This window comes from Notothenia coriiceps, unplaced genomic scaffold (assembly GCF_000735185.1).
Source record: "Notothenia coriiceps isolate Sejong01 unplaced genomic scaffold, NC01 NC01_scaffold00036008, whole genome shotgun sequence".
In the NCBI taxonomy this organism is placed as follows: Eukaryota; Metazoa; Chordata; class Actinopteri; order Perciformes; family Nototheniidae; genus Notothenia; species Notothenia coriiceps.
In genome coordinates, this window is record NW_011368709.1 from 7001 (window position 1) to 18840 (window position 11840).

Here is an 11840-nt window from a genome sequence, read left to right on the forward strand (position 1 = left end):
CCCTCCGGGCGGGAGGCGAAGGTTGGTCCTCCTTTACGTCAATTGGCCGGTATGGGTCGTCCCTCATAGTCGGTGCAGGTGTCTGTCGGTCTCCTCAAGCTCAGTAGACAATGTTTTGGGGTCTAATTGGGGTGGACCGCCCGTCTAGGGTGGTGGACGAGTTAGTGAGTGTCTGACTCGGCGGGACGGTGTGGGGGTGGAGCCGGCCCTGGGGGCTTCGCTTTTTACGGCCTGGCGCGGGGCCCGGGCGAAGGGTTTCGTGGCACAGTTGAGGCGCGGACCCCGAGGCGGGACTCTTTCAAAAAGGCCCTTTAGGTACTGACGGGGCTAGTAGGGACGGGACCACTGTAACGTCAAAAATCGTAATATCGTTGGATTGGCTGGTCGGAAAGGGGGTGCTCTCTAGGGTTCCACCGAAAATAACTAATAGGGGTAGAGTTGCGGCCCTTGCTCCGCCGGTTTTCGCACACCGATTTGGCGACTTGGACCAGTGTCCTGGCGGCTATACGCTCAGAAACCCTGGTCAAATGCCTGGAGGCCGCGACTGCTTGTAAAAAACTAAAAACTTCGTTGGGCAGGGGTCCCGTCCCTTTTCGTCGAGCCCGAGGGGAAATGGTTCGATTCAGTTCCTTTCTGGCCGTCACACAGTCGTCGGGATGGCGTCACCTTAAAGCGGGGTGGCGGTAACGCGGGCTATCACCTGACCTTACGGAAGGGACGAAACAACGCTACGAAATTGAATTACCCGGAACAGACTGGGGATAATTCCGTAGTCGACCGTCGGGGAACTACGGACGGTCACCTTTTGGATCTGAGACAGTAACGGTACCAGGGTAGTTCCTAACTCATTCCGTCGGTGAACCGCTCTTCCTTTCGCCCTCTTCCTGGTTCCCGACCGGGTGGGATGGAAACCGGTCGGATCTCCGGTGAGGGATTGGGAAAGCGGTTGAGACGTTCCTTCTGAGCGGTACGGGTTTCAAGGAGAAAGGGAAGGGTAGCGGGGTCTTCTAGGTTCGGGCAGGGGGGTTTGGTTCCGCTCCTCGCGTTTACGTCGGACCCTGGGCACCGGTTTCGACAAGGCCTCCTCGGCCCGCGGCCGGCGCCGGACGACTTTCTACAAAAATGGGAACCGCCAGGGGGTTCCAGTCAGGAAGAGGAGACCTACCCGGGCCATTTCTGGGGCCCCGAGTGGGGGTCACTTTTTCCCTCCCGGGTTGACCACTCGGCGAGAAAGGGTGCCGTCTGGAGACGGAGCGCGGCGGTTTCAACTGGGTTTGGTATTCCCCTCATTTAGGGACGGTACTTTTTTTCTTCGAGAGGGTTTTTCACAATTAACTGGAGGAACCCCCGACTGCTTTCCGGAACACCTAACCCCTAATCGAGGTACTTCGCACTCTGAATTTATGACTTGATAAACAGGCAGGGGGGAACACTTTTCGGTTCGACGGAGGACTACCCGGTTTCGGAAAGGATAAAGTACCACAGGGTGTGTCTGGGCTGGGGTAGTGCAGTTTTCCTGGTAGTAGCTCTAACTTTTCTAAGTAACACTTGAGGTACAGCAAAGTCGGACAAATTTAAGACCGACGTTGTAGGGGAGGAGTAGGATCCAAAAGGCCGGACCGGGAATTTGGGTTCGTTTGGGATACAGCTAACCGCCAGGTCCATTTTATTCCCCACCCCCGTCCTCACAAGTGTTCCCAACAAAATTCACACACACTTTGTACCCGTCATCCTCCCCAAAGAACCCCTTACATTCATGGCTAGTCCAATGGTTATGAGTTGTATCGGACCTGGCGTTCTTAGTTTGGGGTCTAAATTGAAGACAAGGGTGGGGAACAAATGACTTTACTGGAACCGGTTCATAAACATTTCTACTCTGCGGTGGAGGAAGGAGGGGAGTATCCGGCATTACTAACACGGTAGTTGACAATGGACCCGAGGGTTAAGGGGCTTCCCATGCCAATATGAGGTAGAGCCCAGGCCTCTTTCCCCCGATTCCCATGAACCTGTGGAGTAGAAGCACCGTCCGTAGGCCGGCAGAAGGAGGGGGGCCGACCGGCCCAAAAAAAGAAAAACACCATTTTTCTCCCAGGGGAATCCGTACGTAACTAATAAGAAGGAAATTTTACTGGTAATGCCAGGTTCTTTTGTCCATAGGGAGAGGGGGAGGTACCGATGACGAAAACTTCGTTGAAGTTCCTGAGATTTGTAAAAATCGGGTCATCTGAACGCATTTAGGATTGGTAGGCCACTCTTAAGGCACTCCCCCTTATCACCCTTCTGACCAATTTGTTGTGGCTGTTCCCGTTTGATACTCATGGAGCAGTAACGAGTAAACCAGGAGTTGTTACGAGGTCCTCAAAAAGTTCCGTGGTAATTGCTACAAAATTTCCCTCAAAATTTTGGCAAAACACAAACATTAACTGCTTATAAAATTTATATCGAGGTGGACTTGTTTCTTGAGAGTACAAGTGGTACATGACAGTCCAGGACGGTTTTTTTGGAGGACCTCTTGTTTGAATACCACTTCCGTCTCTTACACTCAAAAAAGTACGATTCTGACATTTAGGGAAGGATCGAAATAGTATCGAGGGACCAGAACTAGGTCTACCTGCGAGCCGGGTTTTAGTCACGCACCGATTCACCGGATGCGTCTGTTTGGCGTTCCCCCCACCGTTGCAAAAGATTCCGAACGATTCGAAAAAATGTCCGCCGAAGTAGTCTTCAAAAGTCCCCGGCTAAACGAAGAGTGGGGAAGTACAGGAGTGCAGGCGGAGTCCACGGAAAACATTACCAGATGAGGTCCGGCTCCTCGCCGAAGGCGGCAGAGTTCCTCTTTCCAAGTGGAGGTCGGGGGGTAGGGTAGTAGTAGGGGCTGGGGTTGAGCAGTAAACAACATCTCCAACTGCGGGAGTTTACTTCCCCACCCCCGACAGGACCAAGCGTCGGCCAGGTTTCCTTCTGTTTGTTTGAGAGTAAGGGACACGGAAAGGAGGTTCTTTGAGAGGAGGAACCTTCTCGCCTTTGATACTGGCACCCCTTGGCACTCAACAACCGGCATTTCTAACGAGACCCCTTACCTCTGTAACCAAACCTCCCCGAGTCGAGGGGAATAATTCACCACCTAGGTGGGTGTTCTTAGAGGCTCATGTAATCCGTTTCCGATTTTTCTTTTAAGAGCGGTTAGCTCTACCAGAGACAAAAAATTGGCAAAACTGAAGTGAACGACAGAATGTCGGCCCCCAGGGTCTTGCAGGTTCGGGCCTACGGGACAAGGGCAAACAAAACTCGGGGCGGCTCGGCCAAAACGGTCTTCGGGACTTAGGTACGACGGTGACTTGGGCACCCATCCCGCCAGTGGAACCGGTTTATCTTAGACACCTCTTCGTTCGATTGCCACTCTCGGGTCGTGGATCACCAACAGGCGGTTTGGGCAGACAACACGAACAATGACATGCAGGTGTCCAGCAGGGTAACCCGAGTGAGGGGTAGCGACGAGTGGGGACGGTGGACCGCAGTTCTCCTGGTAGAAGAAAATAGTTCGTTGCAAAAACCACTCTAGGACCTCTGCACTCCAGGCCCTCAATTACACCTCCGGACAAGGAACCAGACGCGGCGGCGTTGTTCTGTGAGGGAGGGTCCCGTGTCCTACCCCGGGGACCGAAGGGGGTCGGCGAAAGGCCAAGGGTCGGCCAGGGACCAGACTCTAAGGGTCACCTAAAGCAGGTGACCCGGAGGGGTTACGTCTTCCATTGCGTGGTGGCAATGACGTCCACCACCTGGCAAAGATTCTTACCAAGTAATATAACCGGAATGGGTTCGACGGTAGACGGTTTTCTCTGGCCGTCTCTGTACACTGAGTACAACAAGGCATTAGGTACCAAAGGGGTTTTTCTATAACAAAGGAGTCTGGCCCCCCCAGGCGTCAAGTAGAGTGGCGAAGGACCCCCTCAAGAACGTTGAAGTAGCCCCGCAGCCACTCCGGACAGTAGGCCCATTGGTAGGCCTCAGGTTACCGGGTCTGCTTTGGGATTTAGCCTTAATCTTTGACTATTCTTTGACGGGCGACCCGAGTCGAAGTTTCTTGGCAGAAGGGAGGGACCCTTCGTCCGTAGAGTGTACCCAATCTCATTTGCGGGTGGTTGGTGCGGAGGGGTGGCCCGGGGATTAGAGCCCAACTGAGGGAAAGGTCCGACCGGATTACCCATTAGTTGGAGGATTGGAAGGCCTGGAGCTCTTCTTAAGTTGTCAGGGGCAGGGCGGGTACGGGACCAAGCCGCAAACAGTGGCCTAAGACCAGGCGGTTGGGGGCGTTCCCGTTAGAAAGATTCCTCACCCTTTGCGTACGCTTCCACGGCCGTCTAGCCTTTTTTTCGCAGGGCCGGGTCGGAGGCCTCATGCCGCGAAGCGCTGCTCTCAGCTGTTCAGAGTCGGCTGGGTTCATGTTTAGGCCAGTTCGTACTGTTACGACTGATTAAACGGGTATGAACTCAAATGCACAACTCACAGAATTTAACAAAAAAAAGGTTTTATTCAAACCAAAGCTCAACGATAGTGGTACAAAAACAAAATCACTCTTAAAGAGGAAAAACACTAGGAGCATGAACAACAAAAATACTTAAACAAGACGTGGCTCAAAGCTCTGCTTGGGGTTAATCCTGGATTGCTAATGCTGGTGGTAGTCACAAGGAACGAAACGAACTGGCACAGGACAAAGGGAGACGAGGACAATAAATACACCAGGTAATGGGGAACAGGTGGAAACAATCAGGGGCGGGGTCGACAATCACAGGAGTGGGAGACACACAAGGAAGGGAGGTCAGAGTATCTGAAACGAGAGGGAAGGTTACTATTCAAAAATAAAGGGGAAAATCACTAGACAAAGACAAAAACTAACTAACATAATTTGCGAGACATGACACACACACACACACACACATATTATCAGGGTCAGTCTCTGTGTGAAAACGCCACCAGGCTGTTCGTCCTGGATATAGACTTCATCAATATGTGTGTGTGTGTGTGTGTGTGTCACTTAAAGTCACACAAAGTATTGATGTATATTATATGTATATTTTTCTCATCCATTACATATACCAATACATCCAATAAAGAAGTGACTGAAAATGGAAAGCAGTGACGCTTTAAAGTTGCTGTTGGTAGAATGTAAAATGTTAACATCAGTTAAAATACTTAATACATTTTTCAGCACATACTTTTGTTTTAATGAAGTTGTTGTTTTGAAAAGTTTTTGGGGTTCAGTGTAAATAAAAAATAATCAGTGTATTTACTTTCCATTGGACATGTTGTGTCATGGGATTTGTGTGTGATTGCACTTCAGTTGATTCAATCTGACAAAGATCAATTCAACAATAGACTGGTCCTCACAGCAGACTCTCAGGGGCAAGAGTTTGATTTGTTTGTGTCGACAGAGTCCAATAATAAAATGTTTGTCCTACAGGACTTCCTACTAAACATCTATGTTTTGAATACTCAGTATAGAAGAAAAATAATTGTTTTTGGTTGAATCAATGTATAAGGTCTGAGCAAAGCAGGATACCAGAGTCTTGTTTTAAAAACTACAATATCACATCAAGGGATGGTTCACAAATGCCTAAAATTCATTTAGGCTGTTACTCTTTAGGTGGACTGGACTCTACTGAGATTGAGAGGAGGTTGTGAATATCTCAAGGTTTTAAGGATCATTTAGTGTCATTATACAACACAGTGTTTCACAACAAAATGAATCTGTAGCCTAGTCCATTTACGCTTCATAAAAAGAGTAGTGCAATTCCGTAGACTAGAGTATTTAGAGATATATTTATCATAAGGAATGTAAACATCAGCAACAAAAAACAATGGTAAACAGTGTAGAAATATGGCGGACATTTAAAAAAAACATTGTCCATCATCTCTGAGAATAACTCATCATTACAGTACAGTATCATTACCCTTAAGTGTAAAAGCAATACATATTTATATTTAAGGAAATAGCGGGAACCACAAAAGTCAAAAAGTTAAACATTTTCTCAAATCTGCTGACTCCAAAAACTATAGTTTAATCTAACGATAGTATAGCATAACATTTATTGAGTACAACCTAAATAGAACTACATATACTTGAGATGATATGAATTGTTTAAAAACACAAGTATAGCTACATAATTCAGATAGTTCTGAGATTTAGATTCATTCACAAGCAATATTTGATTGTAAACAGGCTGTTGTTTTATAGGATATTTCCTGCATCTTACCTCCACCTTTTTCCCCTTGCCAAACTCCACAGGGTATCCACATTTAAACCGGTGTACCAGCAGGCAGAGGGGACCCTGCCCCAACACCATACTGCTCACCACAAAGAGCAGCACAGGATCTGATTCTGTACGAGCATGTTCCTGGTAGTATCCAGAGGACTGACGGTAGCAGAGAGTCTGGATCCAGCTCGGTACCAGCAGTGCTGAGAAGGATTCTACTAAAGGTATCTTGTGGACCACCTGGAGCTCTTATCCCATGTTTCTGTTGGACTTCTCTTCAGCTGTTAAAGCGTTCTCTCTATGATGGTTGTTCACTCTGACTCTCTGTCTCTTTGCAAATCAATGCTCTCACCCTGCCTGACTCACTGGCGCCCTCAACCACTCACTTTTCTTACTTCCTTCCTTTCCATCATTTGCAATAGCTTCTACCTTTTCCATTTAAACACTCAGCCTTTACTTACAAACAATACAGATACAATTAAGACATTGTACAATGTGTCTTCATGTCAGCAAATCCCATAAAAAGTCCTCAACAAGTATTGTCTTTGTAACAAAGCCTGATATATCTTTTTCCTCTGTGCCATAGTGCTCCATTGTCCCTTATAAACACTATTAACAACACACCAATGAGCCACGCTGTAGCACTGACTGACATGTTAATTCATCAACATGAAGTCACACACTTTGGTTTATTTGGACTCAATCCCACATACACTGTCCCGCTGCCCTAAATAATCATTAGATCACCAAATGTGGATTATTCCACTGCTGAAAATAATGCAGTATTTCCTTCTGTCTGATTAATGTTTGCTTAAAATAACAGTGACCAGCTGTTTTAAGATATAACTGATAGTTTTTCTAGAAATACATTTGGTGTTTTTCAGTTTTTAAATATTTAACAAATGGGTTTGGAGCTGAGAACCACACACGATGTGGTAGAGAATTAAGAGACAAACCAACACATCGATTTGGGAGGTTTGTTGACAATAAAAAACATCAGAGCAAAAAACATTTTTATTGCAAAATGATGCTGCATTGTTAATCTCCGGAGTGCCATTTAAACCTGTAAAGGTTCTATATCCAACATTCAACTCAGTGCAACTAGGCCTCAGTCAATGTCAATCTGAATTGTAATGACTAAAGAGAGAAAGACGCCTGCAGGCAGCTAAAGCTCTGCCCTCGTTTTACAGCAGTTCTCAAATCAATGACTGTCCGTGTTGGTGTATATATTGTTAACACACACATCTGTTTCACTTTGAGAATTAAGATGTGGTTGTTGGTTCAGGTTTGGTTCAAATAGAGCCGGCCTACATTGGAAAAGGTTTTTATGTGTAGTGGTTATATGGCGGACACAGATCTGATTATCATTGGTTTGATTCAGACCAGGCTTTTTGGAATGAAAAAACAAAATGTCCTTATTCTAGCTTCTCAAATGGAGGAATACTGAATATCTTGGCGTTTTGGACTCTTGGTCGGAAAACACAAGACATTATGAGGACCTCAACCTGAACAAAGGTATTGGGAATTTTTCCTCTATTTTCTGACATTTTAAAGACAAAATGATGGTTAACAATAGATGTTGTCTCAAAGGAATAATTGCACATCAATGTCATGTGACTAAAACGAGATAAGTGTGCATACAGTAAGCAGACATATAGCTTTATCCAAAATAGAGACGTATAAACACATCCTGGATCAGCTGTAGGTCATGAACCACATTGATCTTTGTGTATGTTCTATAGAAATCTTTCCATGGTTTCCTTTGAAAGCTGTGACTGTGATCACTGACCTCTGACCTGACGTGAAACCCACCTCATGTTCAGCTAACAAAAGCGCCCCTCTGACGCAGCTCTCCATTGTCTGGGAATACGACAGTTAGGTCTTGGACGCCCAGAAAGGAACAGGAGTCATAAACTGATCCTACAGCAGATTCAATCGTCACAACTGACTCAGACAAACCCGCCTAGTTTCATCTAAACTGTGACACATCGGTTGTACAAGAGTACTTTAACAAGACTTATTTAGATGAAAAATATCTCTTTGATATGACCAGTTGTGTAATAATTTGATCACAATATCAAGATTTTCTTTAAACTTAAAGACAAGACACTCCTCACATAACAAGTATTTAACAAGCCGCAATTTGACCAATGCAGTGCCATTAACATACATTCTCTCTCATTTCCAGCAGAGGGCGACTTCATTGATGGCAAAAAGGAGTCTGGTTGTATAGAAGGCGATGAGAAAATGACCGGACTTCTCACTTGATTTATCACCTCAGTAAACTTTTTCCTGACAGGTTTTGATTTCCCTATTCTTGTAAAGGTTGAATCTACTAAAGAAGCATTTATAAACGTTTTTGTTCATTATTAACTTTTATGTCACAATTGGGAGTTATCATTTAAAGTTGGGGTAGGTAATTTTGGAGAAACCAGCCAGAGTGCGCTAGAATTTGAAAATACACAACCGGAACAAATCTGCCTCTTCCTTCAGACTTCCTTACAGAGCCCCTCCTCCAACACACACGAGGGCGCACATGACCAATGGGGGCACGAGATAAGTTTGTGCATAGATGGAAGGCTGACAGGCAGGTAGGCCATCCAGTTATTTTAGCCGGGCCGGCTAAAATGATTGGTTGTGCTTTTTACAGTACTACGGCTTCCACAGATGACATTTTTTTATGTATTTATTGTCAAAGCACTTAAGATATTCATTGCTATCGGGATGTTAAGAGCATTCCATGGAATATAACAAAAAGTGTTTCTGAAATAAATTACATACTCTAGCTTTAATTATGTTAATATTTTATATGAATGGATATCTTGTAATTATGGGATCATTTATGATTTTTTCTTCAAATGTGTTAAGTATATTATGTACTATAACCACTTGACATTTTAAAACAAGTATTACTTTTTTCAAAAGGTTGAAATGCTCTTCCTGAAAACACTATATAACATTGACTTGAGACTCTCCAATAAAATGAGATCACCTGGTTTTATTCTGGAGACTGTATTGGCCCCAACAGTTCATTCCCCTTAGTTTACGAAACACAATCGATAAGTGTTCATCTGGCATGTGTATGAATGTACTTTCTGACTATCAACTCAAGGAATCATCATTTTATTTTTATTTCTTTAAACTGCTGAAATGTATAACAAAACATCATATTGTTTTTTTTAGCAGGCAGGTATCTTAACTTTGAGACTAACCAAGTTATTATGTAGCAAAGTCAAAAGTACAATATTTCCAGTATAAAACGGCCTGACATAATGTTTAGTTGATATTGTCTGAAATGTGAAAATTAACCTGAATTATAAACATTGAATTTAATCTACATATTTGACAATGTAGAAAACAGAATATGAATAGACATCATAAAAGTAGATACATTCATTAATATGGATGAATATTTATTTTTGGTTTGAATTGAGGAGTTTAAACTATACACAACTATTTAAATTCAAAATATCTGTTAGAGAAATTAGCGCCAAGTATTTCCAGAAAGATAGTGCTTCTCTGGAAACAATTATGAATACTGAAAAGAGTACATGTGTGTCTTTAAAAAGTGAACTCAAGTTGAGTTGTGTCCTCTAAATTGATGTATAAATGAATGTGAAATTATTTGTACAAATACGTACATATTTTTGGATCCATGTCTCCAGCTCGTGCAGTTTCAGTAAGAGCACAATATGACTGTGTGTGACTCACTGGGAGTAACGGTAGAGAAACAATAGAGTGTAAATTGTTCAAGGTTCTTACTGTTGGCTTGGAACAGATTAAGACTGATGGTGTTTGTCATTCTGAGGTGTACATCGAACAGGGGGGACATCCTGTGTTGGACTAAGCAGGGAGGGGAACACCCAGAAAGAGACGGCTGCTGGCAGAGGGCTAAAAATACGGACAACTTTAGTAGGAGGGGCCCAACACTGGTTTGAGGCCCTCCGAGGGTCCACTATACAATAACCCACGGTCAGAGATGGAGATAAGAAAGCACGAAGTTACTGCATGATCTACACATTTCTACACAGCTCACTATTAGCCCCTACTTAGAAAGACTAAAAACCAGCTGTTTGTGTAAGGTAGTTGAAAGAATTACATTTGGAAGAAAATATGGACACCGTCCGTTTACTCATTTTCACTGGTCATTGGAATACAAATCTATCGGTGTAACTAATATTGCATGTATTAAATGTCATGTGATTTCAACATATTGAGTGCTTTCTCTTCTTTTCTTCTCAACAGGCTATACGTATTCTAGTAGGATATACATATTCTTTGTAACATATTGAAAATACTTTTCCTGGGTGTTTTTGTATGTACTTGGTACAATTGTACATAACTTGGTCAACTCTATAAAGAGAATACATTTTTTTTCCTATAACGTTTTTTTTGCTCTTTCTCAAAAACAATACTTTGCATTAATACGATGGAATACTGTATACTGTTTTATATAATGTACCTGCATTTTAATTCATTTATCCAAATATAACATATTTAGTTACAATTCCAAAAATGAACATCTCTTAAGGACACCAACACTATGTGCCACGTTTCACCACTTGTTGAGAGCTTTGATATGAAACCTTTTTAGACCAAGGCTGAGCCAAAACAGAAAGTTAGTTTAGATAAGCTGAACTCACATTGATGTCCAGACTGCAGAGGCTGAGGGAGTCTGCATCTCTGCAGGCCTGCTTCCTCTTCTTCTGCAACACAAACACAGCAGACGTTATGTTAGATCGAGAAGTTTGATCAATACAAATCACACTGTCTGTGTTATTTTCTTTTACAGCTATATTTAATGTTCACAACTGCATCAAATGACCTAAATATAACGTGAACGTTTAAGAGAGTTAACAACAAACCTGCAGCTGAATGCAGCATTTAGCTTTCATGGCTTTGGTTACAGATTGATCAGTTAGCATAGCAATTAGCAATAGGACTTACCCAAGAATCCAAAGGAAATATACTTCATATATTTGCCTTCTGGTAAGAAAAAATAAAGAGTTGTATTGGTTTAAGTGAAGGAGGATTAAAGTAAATGTACTTGACGTCACAAGATCAAACTAAGGCATCCCAAAGACAAGAAAGCAGCTTTCATGTTCAAGTTAATTTCACTATCACATTAGTAGTGAAACTTATATCAGAGTAAGGCTTACAGTATGACCTTCATGACTGAATGGAGGAGACTTCCTGTAGCTGCCATGACGACAAAAACAACAGGAAGAAAACACACACACACACACACACACACACACACACACACACACCTGAAGAGAGGTCACGGAGGACAGAGTGTGTGTGTGTGAGGGGGGGGTGGAGGAGGACAAGGAAGAAAAAGAGAAATTAGCAGACAAGGAGAGGAATGGAGAGAAGAAGATGGGAGAGGAACAGTTGATAGGAGAGATGGAGGGGATGACATAGAAGAAGAAGAAGAAGAAGAAGAAGAAGAAGAAGAAGAAGAAGAAGAAGAAGAAGAAGAAGAAGAAGAAGAAGAAGAAGAAGAAGAAGAAGAAGAAGAAGGGAGACTAGTGGAAGGAGGGAATGAAAAAGATAGAAGGAGTGGATTAGAAAGAAGCAGAAAAG

At 43.5% G+C, this 11840-nt stretch overlaps 1 protein-coding gene across 1 annotated transcript in view; it reads right to left on the bottom strand.

The window, feature by feature from the left end:
• arhgef3 (Rho guanine nucleotide exchange factor (GEF) 3) overlaps nucleotides 1-11840 on the bottom strand; it is a gene marked incomplete at its 3' end in the record, with an annotated part of 20096 nt that overhangs the window by 6310 nt on the left and 1946 nt on the right. The window contains exon 2 of the mRNA XM_010791920.1: nucleotides 10898-10960. Coding sequence (XP_010790222.1) covers nucleotides 10898-10960 — 63 coding nt within the window. The remainder of the gene's footprint in view (nucleotides 1-10897; nucleotides 10961-11840) is intronic.